Raw genomic sequence first — 22,314 nt, 5'->3', positions numbered from 1 at the left:
TTCTCAATGAATGATTGATGCTGGAGGGCCCAGCCCATTGTGGGCAGGGCCAACCCTGGGCTGCTGGTCCTGGGTTCTATAAGAAAGTAAGCTGAGCAAGCACAGGGAGCAAGCCAGTAAGCAGCATACTCCATGGCCTCTGCATCAGCTCCTGCCTCCAGGTTCCTGCCCTATTTGAGTTCCTGACCTGGTTTCCCTAATTGATGCATTACAATGTGGAAGTGTAAGCAAAATAAACCCTTTCCTCCCCAACTGGCTTTTTGGTCATGGCGTTTTGTCACAGCAACACACACCCTAAGACGAGTTGGTATCAGGAGTGGAGTTTTAGTTAATTTCAGATGTAGTCAAGTTGACAATCCAAAGTAGTTATCACAAGTCCACCCCTTGTCAACTTATACAAATCATATCTTCTTATTAATTTCCAAGTGAAAACAATGAGCAGGTCATAATAATGCCTAAACATAATATAACTATCCGACGTAAAATTGCAAGCACATTATGTTTTTAACCATGTTGTAATTACACCTAACACGATACAGCTATTCCTCATACAACTGCAAATGTATTATAAATTTAGAATAGGTGGCAATGTCTCTTGAGGGACATTCTTTTAGTATCTCAATCTTCAATATGATAATCACTGATATTCTCTTAATAGATATCACATCGCATAATAAAAAATTGAAGGGAAAAACCACAAATATTTGTACATAATATGACTGAACAACTGCCCAGAACATTTGGCTGATCTTAGTTTGATGGCCTAATTTTAAAGGCCAAGGAATACTGGTCAGCTTGGAGGTATGGCATACTTTCAAGGCCTTTCATAGTCTCCAGGATGCTGGGTTTCCCTTTAGCACCCAACTCGTCCCAACTCTTAAGTTTCACCATCCCTTCTAATCAGTTAGAACAGAGAGTAGGGTGGATGCACACAGGGGCCAGAAAAGTGGGTGGGAACAGACTGATGTCAGAAGCCAAAGGCACTGACCAATGAGAGTGTCTGCAGTTGTGTGCTTTCCTCACTCACTGGGTTCTGAATTGCTTTTCATTGGCTAAAAAGCTAACTTTCTATCTTCTTGTTCTTTTCACTGCTGCTGGCCAGCTCCTCCCTGACTTCTCTACCTCCATACAGAGCACATTCACCAGACCTATTCGTCACATCATCCTGTTCTGTCACCACTGTCCTTCCACTGACTCAGGTCTGGCTGCCTCCCACAGCCACTTTTCATAGGCCACCTGCCTCAAGGTCATCCGAGAGACACAGCTGACACGTTGTAGCAAACCCTTCACCAACTCTCTGATCATATATAGAACTGGTTCATCTCTCATTTTATGATTAATCTCATCTTCTCTGACATCATCGCAGGAGCCCCATCTCAAGTCTGAAACTGGTCCTGACTACTTCTCAAACTGGCTCTCCTGTTTCAGACCGCCACTCCTTTCCAGGTGCGTGGCTCTCTTTAGAGTGTCCGTGCAACCCTGAATCCCTGGTGATTTTCTATCTCATGCTTCATTCTCAGCTGAGGGATGCCTTTCCAGGCAAACCCATCCCAACACTGGGTCGACGTCTCCATTTAGGGTCACTTGGGGGCTCTCTCAAAGAGGGGGTTTATTTCTCTACCTGGCTTTTAACTAGAAAGACACAGAACTGAGGTGAGTTGAATAGCTCCCAGTCCGGGAAATAAACGCCTCTCTGTTAGGCAGTCAGCTCTGCATCTCTCCTAGTGTGCATGCTGAGTGCGTGATAGGATCGTTACTCGTAGAGCAGTCAAGCTCGCGATCATTCTGCTACAGAGCCGTGCCAGCCTGCCGGGCTTGTTTACGTGCTTGTTTGGTTAACCTTTCTGGCTCTACCTGAGTTTGTTCCATAACTTCGCAGTCTTTCTCTTAACTTTAGAAGGGAGACTACAGGACGAGCCTCTCGGCCCCTAGACCCGCCCAGTCCTGTCTCACTTCCTCTCGGGAGGCGGGCCCTCCGCGGCACCTCCCCGCAGCTCACTTTTCTGGCTCAAGTCTGGGACGCATTTCCCGCCCTCACAGACCCAATCCAGAAATCGAAACTGAACCAGGCTCTACGCAGAAGGCGCCTGCACCCTCTGGATCTCTCTGTTAGCAACTGGATCCTGCCCTGATCCCCACGCCCACCATGCCTCCCCCAGAGGAACCCTCCGAAGACCATGAACACAGCCAAAGCCCCGCGGAGGTACTACTGAATTAGGAGATGAGGGGATGTTAGGGTTTTTTATTCGTTTACTTTGGTGGGGAAGTTGAGAACAGAGAAGGTCATTATAGAAAAGTGAGTTAGTGTCCTAAAGAGACACCAGGGTCCTGAACTCTCTGACTGGGCATGGATAGAACTTATAGCATAGAATAAAATAGGAACAGGATGAGTTACAGAAGCCCTGGGGACAGTTGGGTTGCAACTCCTACTCCCTGAAGCCTTGCCCTTTATCTCCTATCTCTGCCATGGCCTGGAGCTAAAGGCATGTCCCAGGCATGGCAGAACTCTAGCACCCTACCCCGACCCACACACAAACACTTCCAGTTTCTCAGCTGTGGTCGCACATCCCAGGAGCAATAGAACTTGGGATGTGGGAGTTGGAGGAGGATGACAGGTTACAGGCCAGCCTAGTCTACAAAGAGAGTTCAAGACTGCCGAGGGCATCACAGCAAGACCTGTTTCAAAACAAAACAGAACAAACAAAACCTGGTCCAGATCAAAGTGCCTGCTAAGACCAACATGATCCATGCAGAGCCTTTTCTCTCTCTCTCTCTCTCCCTCCCTCCCTCCCTCCCTCCCTCCCTCCCTCTCTCTCTCTCTCCATACATTTATTTTATGTGTATGAGGTGTTCAGGGATTTTTATTTTGTTTTATCGTTTTGAACACAGGGTCTCACTTTGTAGTCTTGGCCTGGCTGGAGCTCACTGTGTAAACCAGGTCGGCCTCAAACTCCTAGAGACCACCTGTCTCTGCTTTCTGAGCTCTGGGATTAATGTATGCATCCCCAAGGTCATGCGTCTTTTCCTAAGGAAGCCTAGCTCATGGTCCTCCCAGAAGTATTGCCTCAACCTCCCCTGAAGGAACTACCCCCATCCCGCTATTCTTCATTCCTTTTTCTCTTGACAAAAGCACAAATAAGGCCACATTGCCGTAACTTTTTATATTAGCGTTGTATAACTGAGGGTTAAAAATACTAGTTAACATTAACGGGTACTTCTCATGTGCCCGGTACTGTACTGAGAACTTTGGACCATTTACACACCAGCTCTACCTTTTCTATCTATGAACTAACTAGTCTTACTGTTTTGTATTACTGGAATTACACAGTATTTCTCATTGTATAGCAGGCATATTTCATTTAACACAGTGTCTTCAAGGTTCATCCAGGTTGTTGAATGTATCAAAAATTTCATTCCTTTTGAAGGTTGAATAGTATTTCGTTACATTTGTTCACTGTTCACATATTCCTTTGCTAATGGACACTTGGGTCACTGTGACTTTTGTGGTGGTGTTGCTAGCTAGGCACATTAGTATATAATTATATTCTTGGATGTTTTTCCCAGTTCTTTTGAGTATATATGAAAAGTAGAAGTTCTGGTTATATGTTGGTTTAAGTCTAACTTTTTGAGGACTATCCCGCCAACTGTGTTAAGCGCTTTATATGAAGTTGGTACTTTTCCAGACTCGAGTCCTTTAAAGGCAAAGATGTATCCAGTCTTGTATCTCAGTGTCTACTAGTGAGTCTGAGGATAAGTAGATGGGAGTCCAGTAAATTGTGTGGCGAGAGCTGCAAGGCCTGAGTAAATGAGGAACTGGGCTGCCGATAAGCCAGGACATGATCCAGTGACTCCCAGGAATGGAATGTGAGGTCCTACCTACTCCAGCCTCCAGCTGAAGGAATGGGTGGCCAGTGGAGGGGACAGGACTTTGGGGCTTTCTGTAGGCCTCACTTCTCTCTCCTTGGTTCACCAGCAAGCCATAAAGGAGGAATTTCAGTTTCTGCGCTGCCCGGGCTGCCAGACCCAAGCCAAGTGCCCCAAACTGCTGCCTTGCCTGCACACGCTGTGCTCCGGATGCCTGGAGGCGCCCGGCCTGCAATGCCCGATCTGCCAGGCACCGGGGTCGGCCAATGCTAACGCGGAGGCCCTGGATAACGTGTTCTTCGAGAGCCTGCAGCGGCGCCTGGCGGTGTTCCGGCAGATTGTGGATGCGCAGGCTGCGTGCACTCGCTGCAAAGAGTTGGCTGACTTCTGGTGTTTCGAGTGTGAACAGCTCATGTGTGGCAAGTGCTTTGATGCACACCAGTGGTACCTCAAGCACGAGGCCCGGCCCCTGGCCGAGCTCCGCGACAATTCAGTGCGCGAATTCCTCGACAGTACTCGCAAGTCCAACATCTTCTGCTCCAATACCAACCACCGCACTCCTACGCAGACTAAGTAAGTGGATTATCCTGGAGCTGGGGGTGGTGGGTGGGGTGGGAGCTTCAGGGAACTGTCACTCAAAATGAGGTCCGCTGGCTCGTAGGCGTTTCTAATGCCCCTGTTGGGGGAAAAATGTTCAGAGTGCCACTGCAAGTGATGTGTAAAAACAGTACATTTTAGTATTTGTCACCACCGAACTTTAGATGTCTTAAGAGTAGACTTTTCCTTAGGAGGCCCCAGGAATCTCAGTAAGCTGGATAGGGGCAGGTTAAATAGTGTTTAAATAGTGTTTGAAAAGTTGAAACTACAGCCTCAGGGAGTGCTATCTGAAAATGACTACATGCAAAGAGCAAAGAAGTTCACTTTTTCTATTTATATAGGGAATCTATTTATATGGCCCACAAACAAAATTTATACTGAATAAAAGAACGTGCCATCTCCATTCTGTTCCCATCTGCTTAGTTTCCAACACTTTCCCTCCATCCAGAGGGCGGCTGCAGTTGCTAATTTGGAATGCTTCTTTTAAGTTTCTTTGTGAATAAAATGCAGGTCGGGTAACCTTATCAGGGCTAGTTTCCAACCGTTTAGCCAATAAGGTAGTGTATGATAAATAAACTTTTGGCCACTCAGAAGTAGATTGCTTGCATAGGGTCTAGTTTTTGAGGAGTGAATGGGAACAGAGAATGTTTCCTCTTTGGGGACACTCCTTAACCTCTGCACTCTAGGAGCTTGCTTCCTGTCAGATTCACACAAGGAGTCCTGCCCCCACCCCCATTCCTCTGCAGCACGTTCTGCTGCTTAATTTGCCTTTCCTGGGCACTGTTGCGATCAAATAGCTCCTCTCTCTTTATGGTCCCTTGTGTTTCCTGTCTTTTGTGAATTGTGTTTGAATCCCACTTTTCTTTTCCTTTGAGGAGTTCTTACAGGGCCCTCTGTAAATTACGCTTTAGTTTTAGAGGATCAAATGTGTCCATCTCTCTCTTAGAGTGTGTATGACTTTTAATCAGTCCAAAAAAGAGCTCATGCCTGTGTTAAAAATAATCTCTTATATGATCTTTGGTCTTGTAGTGTGATGAATTAAATCTATGTCTTTTCTTTGAACTAGATTTTGGTTCTTATGAGGAAAAACTCAGCTGAATCATGATCTATTATTAATTTTGTTCCTGGCTGGGTTTCATTTTGAAATATTTTAATTTGGCTACTCTCTGTAACAATAAGTATAATCAGTTTCTAATGTAGTTTGTATGGGTTTTTGCATTAGGTTTTCCTGTCTGCCTTATAATAGTCTCTTTAATTTGAAATCTTTCATTTCTTTGAGTGTGATAATGCAGTCCCCCTTCATAATAGAAGGGATGATTGATCCCTACTTCAAAATACCACCACAGAGAAGTGCTTGCCTTCTTCCTACAAACTCTAAGCCACATCAAGTTTACTTGTAAGTCAGGATGCCTTTAATCCCAGCATGGGAGTGGTAGAGGCAGGCAGATCTTTGTAGCTTGAGGACACTCTAGTCTACAGAGCAAGTTCCAGGGAGCCAGTGCTCCATAGTGAGACCCAGCCTTTAAAAAACTTACTTATAATGATGCTAAAAAATATAAATACTGTGTAAATAGTTTTTATACTGTAATATTTGGGAATAATGAAAAAGTCTGTACAGGTTCAATATAAATTGTGTATGTGTGTGTGCATGTGTATGTGTACAAATGTGTGTGCGTGTGTATATAGTTCATATACAAGTGCATGTGTGTACTCATATATGTAGAGGCCAGGGGACAATTTTGTCTATTGTTTCTTTCACCATCTTGAGGTTTTTCGGTTTTTTTTTTTTCAGACTGGTGGTTATGGAAAACTTTGTTATTTTTTTTCACCAACTTCAGTGTCATAAATAGCCCACAATTTGCCTCCGGCCACAAGCCAAAATAAACCACCCTGGCCTTTGTCATTGAGCTGGCATATAGCTCTTCCTGGGGAGCAGTGCAAGAGCTGGCTTTAGTCTGGGGTTAGGGTCTGTGTTCAGGTTCTTGGCATTTGATCACCACACCTGTGGTATGACTTGTTTCAGCCCACCATCATGTGACGCCTGTAGTGAGCCGTGTTCACTGTTAAGTGTTGCAGTGTGAGGACAAACAGATCCAGCCCTGCCCTCTTGGGAACCTGTGGTGGATCATCAGGGAACAGCTAAGGTCACAGAGGAGTGACAAAGTGGGGGAGCCTGTCTTACTAACCACCCAGCTGTGTTTTCACAGTGACTCTGATTACACTGCCTCTTTTGTTATGGTCCCTTGACACTGTCACCTGCTCAGGACACTGATAGTGTGTGGGCAGAAGGAAGAAGGAAGAAAGGCACATCAGCCTAGATTGCAGAAAGCCACGTGCTCAGCCTGGACAGACAGGGAGACACTTCTAAGAGGGTGTCATACTGATGCAAAGTAGCAGTGCCCCGTGGAAGGGAAGAGAAAGGCCAAAAGGAAGAAGGCTTGTGAGCAAGGCAGAGCTCTAGAGAGTCTGCAAGCCTTACAAAGTATGCTATCCTAGGACAGGAAAGGCGAGCTGGGTTTGCAAGAAGTTATGATTTTTTTTTCCTTGCATGGTTTTTAGAGACTGTTTCTTTGTGTGGTTCTGGCTGACCTGGAACTGGCTTTAGACTATTCAGGCTGGCCTTGAACTCTTGATTCGCCTGCCTCTGCCTCCAGAGTGCTGGAAATAAAGGCGTGAGCCACCATGCCCAGTGAAGTTAATGATTTTATTCCATGCTTTCTAGAACATTCAGCCTGTTCATCGAGTGCCTTGTTTTCATGCACACTCATGTCTTCTCATTGAGTCGCTGTGGAGTGTTAGTGAGACAATGGACTACACTGTTGGAAACTCACTGCCTCAACTCATGGCTCGGTCCTCTGCTCTCTGATTCTTTGTCTCAAGTGGGTGACATAGGCAGCTCCAAGGCCAATATTTATTCACTTGGCTGCATTCTTATCTCTATTTTACTCCTGTTCACAAAGATTTTGACAGGACATATTACCATGTGTTGGCTATATTCAGAAACGAAAGTGTAAGATCTGAAGGGAAAAGGAAGTCCCTTAGCAAATTGAGGGCTGTGGGCTGGGAGAGGGGAGAAGGGGATGGGACACAACTGGGTCTCACACTGTCAGAGCCCAAAGGACCTGGAGGCTCAACTGAGGGGCCTTCCACCCCTGAGTGTTAGGGATCTAGGGCTCCCTGTGTCTGGATATCAGAGCCTAAAGAGTGGTGGATTGGGGTAAGGGAATTCATTCAGGGCCATCAAAGTCTATGGGCAGATACTATAGCCGTATGGAGAAAATTAAAGACTTGTTAATCAAATTTAAAAAGTGTGGTGAGGGGCTGGAGAGATAGCTCAGCGGTTAAGAGCGCTGATTGCTCTTCCAGAGGTCCTGAGTTCAATTCCCAGCAACCACATGGTGGCTCACAACCACGTGATGCCCTCTTCTGGTATGCATGAAGAGATTGACAGTGTACATGTAACATAAATTAAAAAAAAAAATCTTAAAAAAAGAAATGTGGTGTGATGGGAAACCCAGAGGAGAATCTTCAAGATGAGAAGCTGAGGTGATTGGCAGCTCCAGGCAGGAACCAATGACATACAGCAGTAAAGCCATGACAGAACCTGGAAGGGTCGGCCACTGTTGAAGGGGGACATGCTGATGGTTCTGCTTAGCATTGGGACTGTAGTGGGGCAAGCCAGGTGTCAGAGGTACAAACTTGGAGACTCCCTTGCCTGGCCTGAATCTGCCTCTGAGAATCTACCTGAGTTTTGGCCCCTGGATGCCTAGCAACCACTTCCTTCCCAACCCTGCCTGTCCCCACCCTATGTCCCCACCCACCCACACCCTGTGCAACTTTTAGTGTGCTGCATCTTCTCGGGGCTCAGTGATGTTACTAGATTGATTTCTGGCCGGGGGGAGCACCACCACGTGGCAGGAGAGAGACTGCTGCTAGCAGCTGGGCAGCATAACAGAAAAGATGGGAAATGACGCCTTTCTTGATTTTTATATGCACTTACCCAAGAGACTTGTTTCATATCCAGTAATAGCCATGGTCCATTTGGTAGGTTGCTATGTGTATAAAAAAGATTCCCCTGCACATCTGGACCTTGTGATGTTTCAGAGAAGAAGTAAGAATTTTAAAATAACTCAAGGCAAGATCAGGGTTAGGGTGTAAGTCCCTAGGGGTCCTGCTCTCTCCTCTCTAGCAGTGGCATTGGATTTGGCTGCTCAACAGAGATGGGGCATGAGACCTTGGCCAGTGCAGAAGAGTGGTTAACAGTGAGACTAATGCTAATTAAGTTTATGAGTTAGTAATCAATGTTGAATCATAAAGTGAAACTAACTGGAACCGTGTCTATCTCTCTGTCTGTGCTGCCGCTGAGCAATCAATTAGGGAGGCAACAGTTTACTTTGAGCACTGAAACGGTTATTGCCGAGCGAATGAGAACTGGAGTCTGAATATTCAGCTTTTGAGCCAAAGGCTGTGCTAGGTCCACACAGGGCAGTGCTCCCTGGCAAGGAGCGTAGGCCCCTGGAGATGGCTTCAGATACAGTGCCTGGCAGTTTGATAGAGGGGGGATCTTGTATCTGATTGTGAGGAGGATTAAGGGAGCGTTGATAAAAGACTAAGTCTTTAAATCATACTTTGAGGAAGTATGTTGAGTTCTATGAGTTTCATGAAAAACAATTTGTAAAAACGAGCGAGAAGTGCTTTGTTAGTTTCTGGAGTGTAAAATGGTTAATAGGCCCCTTAAGCCCGGAAGGTGGTCTGGCTCAGGCCTGCCCCGGGCCTGGTTATACACACGTAGCTCCTGCCACCAGGACAGCTTTGTATTTCTGTGGCCTGGCTTCCTGCCAAGGCCACTTGGTTTACAAAAGACTCTCTCCTCAGGGCTGCCAGAGGATTGCCAAGCGCTGAGGAGGTTACATATAGCTAGCCTTGAGTCCTGGCGGGTGGGGGAGTGGGGCGGACAAGAAACTGTTGTGCGTATTATTCAGAGTCTCCGTGTTATCTCCAGTGGGTCAAATTCTCTCCTTGCAAAGTCGCTGGGAATGCTAGCGGCCGCTCAGCTTGACCTTTAAGTCGTCGTTCTTTCTCAAAGCCCAAAGCTGTAGCCTTCTTAAAAGGAAGTCTGATTCCGTCCTGTTGTTAGAAGGGGGAAAACACCTTCAAGGTGTCTCAGAAAAAATGGCTACTGCAAAGGAATCAAAGAAAACAAAGTGCCAGGTATGACCAGAAATGAGGGCAAAGGACAGTTTTTCGCCGGTGTCATGGGAAGCATCCTGACTCCTGAGGAGCCTTTTCCCATAGAGCCGCAGGATGGGGCGCTGTGATTTGATCCCACCTTCCTTCCTCCCACAGTAGAGCACCCGCCCATCTTCCGAGATGTTCTCTGGATCCCTGACCCTCAGCTAAGACTGTTTCCACTGCCCGAAGGAGATTGAAATGGAGGTTATAGGAGCTAACCTAGAGGGAGGGCTGCTCCACCCAGGGACAGAACAGGATGAAAGATCCCTGACTGCCGAGGTTGAGTTCTCCTGCCCGCCAGCCTGCAGCTAGCAGAAGGACCCTGCAGGTTGCTTATGTAGAGCTCCGACTGGCTTCCCTTTAGAACCGTACTGCAAAAGGAAACATGCTGCTAGAGCAACGCAGAGTTTCCTTTTCCTCGAATCGAATAGAAAAAACAAATTAGACTTCCCAACTTCAAGGGGCTGGGGATGGGGTATCGAGTGAGTTCCATGAGCCCTGGGTTCAATTCCCAGTCACCAGAAAGGGGAGAAAGGACCGAAGGAAGGAAGAAAAGGAAGGAAGGAAGGAAGGAAGGAAGGAAGGAAGGAAGGAAGGAAGGAAGGAAAGAAGGAAGGAAGGAAGACCACCTTTCCAAAAAGATTCCTCCAAGATTAACTATTTTAAACCTCAATGCCTAGACTTTAAAAGATTATTGGAGAGGCTGGGAAGATGGTCCAGTGGGTAAGAGCACTTGCTCCTAAGCCTAATGACCTGAGCTGATCCCAGAGGCCTCACAGCAGAGAGAAGGGAGTCCTGCAAATTGTCTTTTGATCTCCACACACAAACTATGTCCTCTGACCTATACACACACACACACACACACACACACACACACACACACACACACACACACACACACACACAAATACATAAAAACTATTGAAGTCTTACAGTTTGTAATGAAGCACACCATCTCAGTATTAACAGACTCTCAGCCTCGGACGAGCTGCTATAGTGATCAACCCAGGGCGGTTTACAGTAACGTCGCGCTCCTCAGACTGGAGATGGGGCTCAGGACTTGTGCTCTCTGCCTCTGAGCTACAGGCTGTTGACGCCCAGATTCTTTGTTTTGGTTGGGCTCCTGACTGAAGGGATGTTGTCAGTAAATATTTTCCTGCAAGGAGGACTTTTGAGTTCCAAGTTGCTTATACTTGAGCGTTGTCTTATCCAGATATGACCTGTGGAGGTCACACTCTCCCTCCTTCTGAGTGTTGTACACACTGCTGCGTCTTACGCACCAAAAAAAGCAGAGGCCTAAGGGAAAATCCATTTCCTTTTTCTGTGTGTGTGTGTGTGTGTGTGTGTGTGTGTGTGTGTGTGTGTGTGTGTATACGCACGCGTGCACTCCTGTATGTGAGTGAGGGGTAAGTGTGCTCAGACATGTATACTGGGAGGCCAGAGGTTAACGCTGGCCATCTCCTTTCGGTCTTCACCTTACTGTTTTGAGGCGTGGTCTGTTGCTGACCATGGAGCTCAGTCTCTGAATAACTTGTTGTTCTGAGCTTTCTCCACAGGTGCTGGGGACCCAAACTCAGGTCCTCACCCTTGTGCAGCAAGCACTGAGCCATCTCCCCAGGATCCCCTATTCTGTCTTAGTCCCCAAAGTGTTTCTTCTTCTTGAATTTTTTAGTTAACAAGTGTGCTGGCTAAAATGTTGACTTGACGTAAGCTAGCATCACTGGAGAGGAGAGAGCCTCAGATTGAGACAATGCCTTTATAACATTGGGCTGTAGGCGAAGCTGTCGGACATTTTCTTGATTAGTGATCGATGCGGGAGGACCCGTTCCATTGTGGATGATTCCAACCCTGGGCTGGTGGGCCTGGATTCTATAAAAGTAGGCTGAGCAAGCCACAAGGAACGAGGAAGGAGCTGTGAGCAGCACCCTCCATCACGGCTTCTGCATCAGCTCCTGCCTCTAGGTACCTGTCTTGCTTGCGTTCCTACCTTGGCTTCCTTCAGTGTGGAAGTGTAGACCAAATAAACCCTTTCTTCCCCAAGTTGGTCGTGGTGTTTCATCGCAGCAGCAGAGACTAGCTAAGACATCCAAGCTGTTGTGATAGTGAGCATTTTGTATCAAGTTATTCCGGAATGTGACAGACTCCACTCATCTAAAACTCTCTGTTTATCTCAGTGACATTTCCCTCCCCGTTCCTTCCTTCTTATCTTTCTCTTGCTTTGCTGCCAAAAATACACCTTTTACTTTATTATTTTCAAGTGCTTTCTTATTAATAACCTAACACTATCACTGTGCTTTGAAGGGAACTTTTTAACATCCTTTGTGTGGGAACAAAGATTAGAACTGCCATCTACAGGCAAAGCCACATAACAATCATTTTTATAACTTATTTGATGATCCCAGAGTTGCTTGTGTCGCATAGGGAATCACTGACTATTTTGTATATTACCAGATTCTGTTAACGTTTAAGGATGAATTTTGTAACAAATTCCTGACTTAGCATATCCTGTACTTTGAACATATCCTGCCAAAGCGGTTAAGATTAGCACGATAATTCAAAATGGGCAGAGATAAATGGCAGAGCTGGCTGGTTTTTTTAATGTTACTTAACAAATGCTATTATTATTATCTTAGTGTCTTGACTATCCACCCCCCCCTTAAAAAAAACTCATGGCCTTAACTAATTATTTGGGTATTCTATTTTGCTATTTTGTTTAGTGGAAATAGAACAGATTTAAGAAAAACAATTCAATCACTGTTACTGTCTAAAGAATGAAGCTTGGCTTATCTTTTGTGTGCTGCCTGTGTGTGTGCATGACTCTGTGTATGTGTATATAACTCTATGTGTGCGTGACTATGTAATGTATGCATGATTGTGTGTGTGTGTGTGACTGTGTGTATGACTGTGTGTACATAGTGTGTGTGTGTGTGTGTGTGTGTATGACTCTGTGTATGTGTGTGTGACTGTGTGTTTGCATGACTGTGTATGTTTTTGTTGGCTGGAAGTTGATGTTACTGTCTTCTCAGTAGCTCTCCACAAAGCGCACTAATTCAGCCAGACTGCCAGGCTGCAAACTCCAGGAAGCCACCTCTGCCTCCTCAGGACTGGGATTACAGATGTGGGCTATCATAATCATATTCTTTCCCCTCCCCCAACTCCTCCCCTAACTCCTCCCCTAAACTCCTCCCATATATATATACACATATATACATACATATATATATGTATATATTTACTCTCAATTCTGAGGTAATCTAGCCTTTTTGCTGAATAATTTTTTGTTGGGTTGGTAGTGTTTTAGTTTATTCTTTTGTGTATTTGGGAGCACATAACTATCCTTTTGCCCTCCTGGAGACCCAGCTTTCTGCTTGCCTGAATCTAGGTTCTTGCACAGGCCTCCCTGTGTAGGTGCCCATCTCACCTCTTTCATGGTGCCAAGCACACAGTATGTGCTCAATGAGTGTCCCTCAGATGAAGAGGAAGAAATCACTTGGCTCAAAAGATCACTCCTGAGTCTAGGTGGCAGCCCCTTGATGCATTACCCCAATTCCAGGTCTACCCTCAGCCTTCTCAGAGAATTGGGACCATTGGCAAATGGCATGGACCTGGGGTCAGGGCTTTATCTGTACAGCCCTCCCTCTGGTCCATTGCCGTTCACTGTTCACTTCAGTCAGGCATTCTCTCTCTGGCTTACATCAGACTCCCACGGCTGGGAGACCTGCATGCTCGGGGTCTTTTCTTGCACCACTCTGAGCTCTCTGGGAATCTTTTGCTGTCTTGGACTAACCTTCCTGTATCTGAGGGAGCCCTGAGACTTCCTCACTTTGAGTGGCCTGGGTAGGTTGAGAACTGGTGAAGCTGGGGACCACGGTCTGACCAGCTCCCTGTTGATAGTTTCAGGTCATGCTGGTCTAAGTAACTTAGACCAAAATAACACCAGAAAAGACCTTTCCCTAGATCACAAGTGAGCGTTTTCTTAACATCGGGAGGTGGGGTGAGACCAATTGCATAATATCTCTGGAGAAGTAACTGAGATACTGTTCCTCTAACATTTAAAGCAACAGCATCACAATGGTTAGGAGCCAGGACAGAGACTGCTACCTGACTTCTGTGGTAACTTCCTATTGCTGTGCTAGTGAACCACCAGACTCAGGCGTTTAAATTAATACAGCTCCTTTATCTTGTCTTTTTGGATTCCAGACATCTGAAATGGTTCTGAGATTAAATCAAAGTTCCAGCCAAGCTTGGCTTCCTTGGCAGACTCCTGAAGGGAATCTGTTCTCTCCGTTCTGTGCTGCCCCTATACCTTAATACATGTTCCCTTCTGCCTCCTAAGCCAGGAAGAGAGCATCACTCCAGCCTCTCTCACAGGCCCCACCTCTCTTCTTTCTCCTATTACAACTCATGGTAACATCCAGATAACTCAGAACAATCTCTCAATCTTAAAATTCTTTTAAAACATTTTTAAAGACTTGTTTATTTATTTATGTTTTCCCTGCATGTGTGTGTGTGTACCATATGTGTACTTAAAACATTTTTAAAGATTTGTTTATTTATTTATGTGTTTCCCCTGCATGCGTGTATGTGTACCACATGTGTGCTTGGGGCCCACAGATGTAAGAAGAGAACATCAGATCTCCTGGAACTGGGGTTACAGATCGTTGTGAGCCACAGTGTAGGTGCCGGGAATCAAACTGCAAGAGCACCGAGTGCTCTAAACTGTTGAGCACCTCTGCAGCTCCTACGAGCCCTTGATCCTTAATTAATCACACATGTACAGTCCCTTGACCTTGTAACATATTTTAAAACTAGATAGGGTGATTACAATAGATGCTGTGAAAGTCTCTGTTAGCCTAAATGTATATTAAATTGACTAGTAAAAATTATATATAGTTATCATGTACACTATGATGTTGTGAAATACATTGTAGCACTAGAAAAATCCAATGAATTAGCATATTCATGACCTCACATTATTAATATTTTACATGCATAAAACATTAAGAGAGATGTACATTCATTGATCTTGCAGTCTGCTGTTTGTACTATATTTCATAGAGAGAAAGGCATCCATACATTAGGCTGCCTGACATGAACATTATGTTATTAAATGACTGTTCATATCAGTCAAAAAAATGAAAGAGAGAGGAAAGGAAGAAAGAAAATGCACAAACAGGAAATCACCTGAGTATTTATCCAAAGGAAGCCTGCTGAAGTAAATAGTTGTCTGTGTAGCTGTAATGGAGCTATTAAAAAGGAATACATTGGGTTTGTCCCTGTGAACCTAAAGGGCTGTCCTGAAGGAAAGACTAGAGGGGGAAATTACCAGGTGATTGTGCTTTGATTTTATTTTTAAAGATCAAACATTAGCCCTCCATACTAATCTTCATCTGTACAAGGGAATAATTAAAGTACTTGACCAGTGTGGCATGCACGTACTTCGGAGTTTGGATGTGGAAGAAGCCATACCGTACTCAACTTGGGCCTAAGTGGGCAGAGTAGGGTCAGAGCTGGGGTTAGGGGATGTTAAGAAGGGGCAGGAAGTGGTTATTTCTCTTGTATTTGCATTGCTGCTTCGGTGGAGGAATCGTTACTATGGTAGGTTTTTTTTTGTTTTTTTTTTTTTTTTTTCTTTTTTTCGGAGCTGGGGGCCGAACCCAGGGCCTTGCGCTTCCTAGGCAAGTGATCTACCACTGAGCTAAATCCCCAACCCCAGTTGTTTTTTTTAACATGTATTTTTTATGTGTGTATGTGTGTGGGTGCACATGTGTTGTGGCACACATGTAGAGCTCAGAGGACAGCTTGCAGAAGTTGGTTGTCTCCTTCCATCAAAAAGGTTTTGGAGATCCAACTGAGGTTGTTAAGCTTGGCTGTGAGCATCTTTACTTGTTGAACCATCTCTTTTTATTGTCTGGTATTTTATGGATAGATCCGGTTCTATAACCAAATCCATAGACACTGAGCAGGGGAAAAGCATAAACCGAGAAACAGTATGTTGGTCTCGTGTGTCCACAGCATCTACTGCCGAGGCTGCGCCAAGCCTCTGTGTTGTGAATGCGCGCTTCTGGACCGCAACCACAGCCATCTCCAGTGTGAAATTGGTAAGGAGATCCAGCAGCTGCATGAGGAGCTGGGCACCATGACGCAGGCTCTGGAGGAGCAGGGCAGAACCTTCGACAGTGCCCATGCACAGATGCACTCAGCCATAGGCCAGTTGGATGACGCACGCGCAGACACTGAGAAGCAGATCCGCGCACGCGTGCGCCAGGTGATAGAACACGTGCAGGCTCAGGAGCGCGAGTTGCTCGAGGCGGTGAATGTGCGCTACCAGCGCGACTACCAGGAAATAGCTGGCCAGCTGGGCCACCTGGAAACTGTGCTGCAGCGCATCCGCACTGGTGGGGCGCTGGTCAAGAGGATGAAGCTCTACGCCTCCGAACAGGAGGTGCTGGATATGCATGGCTTTCTGCGCAAGGCACTCTGCCGCTTGCGCCAGGAGGAGCCTCAGAATCACAAAGTCCAGCTGGGCACCAGCGGCTTCGAGGAGTTCAAGTTGTGCCTGCAGGACCTCGTCTCCTTCATCACCCAGAGGACGGGTAAGGGTTGAGGCCATGCTCATAGGCAGCTGGCTTGTCATTTAAAGGACCTATGCTTCACTCTTGTTCCCAGGGGCAGGCAAATCGGAAGAGACAATCTCCATTTAATAGATGAAAGACAAGTATCAGGTCTGAGGATCCAGGGAACAGAGTAAGAGGATATGCTGATCTGGTGTGGCAGGCATCTGGAGGAAACACTTTACAAACTTCTAAGATTATGGAGTAGATGTGACTTTGTGAGCCTTGGGGAACAGGTGGAAACTGAGAGCTGAGAACCGGATGTGGTATCATTGCAGCCCACTCTCGGTGTCAGCCTCCTATGCCCAGCAAAAAAGAAGTCAACTGGTCTGTAAGGATAGGAGAGGAGGAAGCTCAGAAAACCTAGCTATGAGGTGTTTAGTCAGACACTGAAAGGAAGAATTCCCCTAGAACAAAGCAGTCATCTGTCAGTCTCTAGGTCCTAGAGTCTCTGTTATTGGGCTTTTATGATGTGTGGAAGTGGCAGGCCAGTTCCTGACCTCAAGTGTTGTCCATCTGGGAGAGGATCCTGGGCTACATCCCATAGCTAGAGACATGCTTGGCTCTGAATCAAAATCCAGGAGCTGTGCCCTGAATGAGTGGGTGGCATCAGTGGCTTTCCAGAGACCATGAGTACACGTTTACACCTTCAGGGGTTTTGTTTAACTCTTTAGCTCTGAGCAGCTGTTGGGGGGTGCCCCTTTTGGTTCCCTGCAGGTTCCAAGGATAGGAGGGCTCCCTCCTGGACCACATAAGCCAGGGGCTTATAAAGATAGGGTCCTAGAATGGAGATGGACTTCTAGCTTCTCCATCTAGGCAGATGCAAAGATGTGCACTTGGGGTTTAGAGCCAAAGGCGTCACCCAGTGCTACTGCCCACACCGCACCCCACTCCACCCTATTCCATTCTATTTGGGTTCATCCCTGCAGCAGTCAACTCCAGCCCCTCTGTGGAGGTGTGCCCACGAATGAATACCCAAGGAAAGCATCAAGGACCTCCCCTCTGTTTCCGTCCCAGCTAAGAATTTCTACTAGAATGTTCTCTATGTTTTGTTTTGGTTTTCCCCCAGATGCAGCTGTAGCTGGGAGAGCCAGCCCAGAGGCAGCCAGCGCTCAGCCAGAGGCAGCCAGTGCTCAGTCAGAGGCAGCCAGCGCTCACCCAGAGGCAGCCAGCACTCCTGGGGACTCGACTGACCTTGAGCAGGTGAGAGGAGTTTGATGTGTGAGGAGGGGTAGTAGGGCACAGCACGCGAATGCTTGGGGGTCCTGATGTCCTGTGATGAGGGAGAGTGCCTGAGAGAGGATAGCAGGTGGCTGGGCTGGAGCTCTCAGGAGGAGAGGGTCAAGGAAGGGTTGGCTGTCTCTGGTGCAAGGTTCCTAAATGCCCGACTAGCTCTTGATGTGCCACAAGCCAGTCCAGGAGGGGTCAGACCCATGGGAGGGCAGGCAGTGAGTGTAGAGTGTAAACTGCGGCCCTGTTCGACATGACACGGGATGTATCTGAAGCTCGCACTGACTGTCTGAGCCAATGTCTGGGGCTGGCATAGAACCAACTCCCACGCACTTGGTTCTTGGACTTAGGGCTAGGAGTCAGAGCTCAATCCCACAGATTCCATCATGTGCCTAAAAGACTAGCTCCTCAGGGTTGGAAACACCCTTAGAAAATCTCATGTTGCATTCCCTCTGCTGTATCCTTGACTCAGTGGCTTTCATACGCATGCCTCTGGGGGCAGGGAGTTTATCCATTCTTGAGGCGGTACCTCCTGTTCTGATTGCTCCAACTGAGACTTCTCAGGATAGAAGCCCACGGGCATCCTTTCCAACACTCGTAGGCATGGCTCTCCTGCAGCAGGATGAGCTCCTTCCTTCCCGAGCCTGGCATCCTTCCCCTCCCCAGCTTGGTCACTGTTGTGTGCGGCTGCATGTTAAGATGTGGGCCCAGGGCCAGGCAGACCTTCTGGTGGGCAGCAAGGGTATTAAACCTTTCTAGCTTTGCCTTGGGGTAAGCCATGGAAAAGGGATTGCTGTGGGTTACAGCACTGGGAAAAGGCTTCTTGGGGGAGGCAGGACTTTTGAGAATTGAGCTAGAGCTATAAGAGCGCGTGGAGTCTAAAAACCTCTTTCAGGGATGTAGTTAAGACCCAAAGAGAATCGGCGGTGAGCTAGTTGGAACTTGAACTTGGGCACGCAAGCGCTCTTTTTTCATAGGGCTTCCTCCTTTTCACCATGGTTGTCACCTGCTGACAAGCTGATAGGACTCAGGAAAGAAGTCCGTAGCAATGTGCGGGAGCAAAGGTCACGTGAGGCTGGAATATGGTTGCATAGCCAGTGCTGTCAGGAGAGGCAGCACCAGTTGACATAGCACTGCCCCCTCCACACACATTCACCTGACTATCCCTCTGCTTCTTCAACTCTGGTGAGTGTTGTGCTGAGGGAACAGAAGCAGAGGCACCCAACCTTGCCTACAGGGAGTTCCCGGCCTTTTATACGCCAGCAACTGCAGAGCCATAAAGGCAAAGATAAGATGGTTAAGCTGTCTGCCTCCTGTTCTGAGGATGGAATATCCGGGCCTTGGAACGTGGGAGGTCGTGCTTTACCACTGGGCTTCCTGCCCAGCCCCACGCACAGTTTGCAGCTGAACATCTACCTTCCATACTTTTGAGGTAGTACCTAGGAGTAGAATTTGTAAGCCGTGTGGTAATTCTTTCATTAAAAAAGATTTATTCACTTTTATTTTTTTTCTTTTTTCTTTTTTTCGGAGCTGGGGACTGAACCCAGGGCCTTGTGCTTGCTAGGCAAGCGCTCTACCACTGAGCTAAATCCCCAACCCCACTTTTATTTTATGTATATGAATGTTTTGCTTGCATGTTAAGTGTACCATATGCATGCAGTACCTGCAGAAACCAGAAGAGGGCGTCTGATCCCCTAATCCCGGGGTAAAAGATGGTTATGAGCTGTCCTGTGGGCTCTGAGAACCGAACCCAGCTCCTTTGCAAGCCAATGTTCTTAACCACTGAACCATCTCTCCAGCTCCTTTTCACTATTTGAGGAGCTGCTCGTGCTTCATTTAGAGACAGAGACACAAAGCCCTGAACACCAAGTCTGACATGGGATGGTAATCAAACTAGTATTCACTAGCCATCCTCATCACCCTCACTCATGGGTCTCTGCAAGTACTAGACGCTCTTCTAGGCGCGTTGATGGTGTTTGGCATATTTCATCCCCATTGCCATATTATTCCATTTCATGGAGGGAGACTGAGGCCCAGTGAGTTTTAAGTAGTTCCAGCTTGTGTATCAGCTGCTCGATAGAGTTAAGACTCGGGGGTAAGGCACGCTCCTTGGAGGCTGGCTTCCAAGTTCCTGACTGCTGCCACTGTATCACTGCTCAGGGAAGTGTCACTTTCAACAGCAAGCAGCTGGTCTCCAGAGGCACACAAGCTAGGCTGCTTGTGAAGCATGTTCTGAGGAACTGGGCACTGTGGTCCCTGAGATAGCTTCCTGCCCTGTCAGGACACACGCAGATTGAAGTGGTGCCTGGGTACCAGCAACCCAAGGTCAGAAGGAGGTGACATCATGGTGGGTTTGGGAAGAACTACTTGTCCCAGTGAACTCTTCGATTGGGACCAAGTTACTTAAACCTGAGGCAGGTGGTAGGCCTAGGGTCACTGGTCATTTCTAACTTCCTTGTTACCTGATTTTACAGCCCGAGGAAGTACAGAGGGCACAGGCTCAGGCCATGGAGCTGTCTAAGACCCAACCTGTGGCTATGGTAAAATCAGTACCTGGAGCACACCCTGTACCAGTGTATGCCTTCTCTATGAAAGGCCCCACGTACAGAGAGGTAAGCCCCCTATTCAACCCTGCCTCCATCTAAAAGGCCTAGACTCCTGCCAACAGTGAGGTGTAATCTGATAAGAATCTGGGCCTTTCTAAGGTCTTTATTTGCTCCACATTCTCCGTTGCTCTGGGCTGTGCCCCCCCCGGGAAACTCGAAATAAGCTTGAGCCACTCTCAGCCCAGCTGGGATGCTGAGACAGCCAAAGCTATGAGTTCGATCAACTGAGACTATTGGTCAGCGGCCATGACCAGTGTGCATGGCAACCTGAGAGGGCCTCCTGTTTGCAGACACGTGCTCAGCATGCCCGAAAGGATGGGAGCGAAAACGTGCCACAGACCCCTGGTGCTCAGTTCAGTGTCTCAGCCCAGCGACACCAGAGGCACCTGAGTCACCTCTCTAACTCCCCGCTCCTCAGGAGGCCTCTCAGACAGTCAGCCCCATGAAGAGGAAGTGCTGCCACATAGATTGCTGCAGAAAGATCATCAAGATGGAGTCCACGGACGAGAACAAGGACAGGTTGTCGACAAGCTCCCCTGAGCAGCCTAGGCCCAGCACTTCCAAGGCCATCTCACCTTCCCATCCGGATGGGACTTCCAGCACTGAGAGCACCATCCCTGAAAAAGAGACGCCCCTGCCCAACAACAACCATGTGACCAGTGATGCAGGGGAAACAGGTAAGAGGGTTAGGCAGGGGAATACCTGTGTAGGACCGTCATACTGCCCTCAGACATCTGGAGCACCCCAGGCCCCAGCTCCTCATTCCGGTCCCACCTGGACACTCAAAGCCACCAGGACTCCCGTGTCTGAGTTGCTCTGAGTAGCCACTGAGTATGGCACCATAGTTTACCCTGCACTTTGCTATGGTTCCAGTGTGAGGCACCCGAGGGGCCTTAGCTCTGCCTCCTTCCCTCCAAAACTGCCAGTGCCAATCTCTGCACTCTGGGGACATAAACACTCCATCTCCTCCTAACGCACACAGGACAGGGCATCCATCATCCCCAGCCCCAATGGCTTACAAGGATTCTCCTGGCTGTCTCACCCCAGCCAGTGGACATCCCAGGAAGGATTTAACGCTGCCTCCCCCTGTCCATTTCAGAGGAGCGAATCGTAGTGATCAGCAGCTCAGAGGACTCAGATGCTGAGAATCTGGTGAGTAACTCGGAGTTCAGCCTAGGACTTCTGCCTCCCCTTGTTCAAGGTCCCAAAGGCCACAGCCACAGCAGGTGACTCTCAGGCTCACCTGGCAGCTGGGAAGTTCCCAGCAAGGCAATAAAGCCTAAGTCATAGCCAGGACCGTCTGCAGGCACTAGCTGCGTGCTTATTGCATCCTGGTCCTCTTCCTGCACCAGGCAAGAACACCTCTGCGATGCTTACTGGGCTGCTTGCTCCAGGCCTTGGCTATCCTCTGTAATATCCAAAGCCCTTCTCTAGAGCTTCCTTGTGTATTTTCTATCTGCCAAGTACTCCATGAGGAAAGCTGGACAAGAGTTCATTCCCAGGCATCATGGTGACACACACCTTTAATTCCGACACTTGGGCGGCAGAGGCAGGTATGGATCTCTGCGAGTTCAAGGCCAGCCTGGTCTATAGAGTGAGTTCCAGGAAACCCAGGGCTGTGTAGAGGGATTCTGATTGGAAAGCAACCACAGAGTCGGTCAGTGAAGGTTAGTGATAGGTAGAGTGCGCCCATGGGTAGCAAACAATGGACAAGGGATGCCTTGTTTACTTTTCTGTTGCTGCAGAGAGACACCGATGCAAAGGCATCTTAGAGTAGAGAGAGCTTGTTTGGCTTTGTAGTTTTAGAGGGTCAGTCTATGCTCATCATGACAGGGAGCTTAGCATCAGGCAGCAGGCATCGTGCTGGTGCCGGACCCGGAGCCAGAGCCAGAGCCAAGAACTCACGTCTGACCCACAAACACAAGTTACAGAGAGAGCTGCTAACTGGGAATGACATAGACTTTTGAAACCTCAAAGTCCACTCCCAGTGACCCACCTAACTCCAACAAGGCCACACCTCCTAATCCTTTCCAAACAGCTCCACCGACTAGAGTCCAAGGATTCAAACATATGAGCTTATGGGGAACATCCTCATTCACACCACCAGAGAAGCCCTATGCAAGATCTTACCTCATATTAGAAAACTTCTTTGAAGGCGTCTTATAATGAAA

The 22,314-nt window shown here is 47.5% G+C and overlaps 1 protein-coding gene across 1 annotated transcript in view; it reads left to right on the top strand.

Annotated features, from left to right (window-relative positions):
• The first annotated feature begins 2,131 nt into the window (after positions 1-2,131).
• Pml (promyelocytic leukemia) overlaps positions 2,132-22,314 on the top strand; it is a 30,426-nt gene continuing 10,243 nt past the window's right edge. The window contains exons 1-7 of the mRNA XM_032910226.1: positions 2,132-2,203; positions 3,974-4,437; positions 15,709-16,289; positions 17,407-17,510; positions 20,012-20,149; positions 20,562-20,820; positions 21,243-21,295. Coding sequence (XP_032766117.1) covers positions 2,147-2,203; positions 3,974-4,437; positions 15,709-16,289; positions 17,407-17,510; positions 20,012-20,149; positions 20,562-20,820; positions 21,243-21,295 — 1,656 coding nt within the window. The 5' untranslated portion in view covers positions 2,132-2,146. The remainder of the gene's footprint in view (positions 2,204-3,973; positions 4,438-15,708; positions 16,290-17,406; positions 17,511-20,011; positions 20,150-20,561; positions 20,821-21,242; positions 21,296-22,314) is intronic.

Source organism: Rattus rattus, chromosome 8, assembly GCF_011064425.1.
Source record: "Rattus rattus isolate New Zealand chromosome 8, Rrattus_CSIRO_v1, whole genome shotgun sequence".
Taxonomy (NCBI): domain Eukaryota; kingdom Metazoa; phylum Chordata; class Mammalia; order Rodentia; family Muridae; genus Rattus; species Rattus rattus.
Note: the sequence above shows the minus strand (reverse complement) of the source record. Positions and strands in the feature narration are given on the sequence as shown.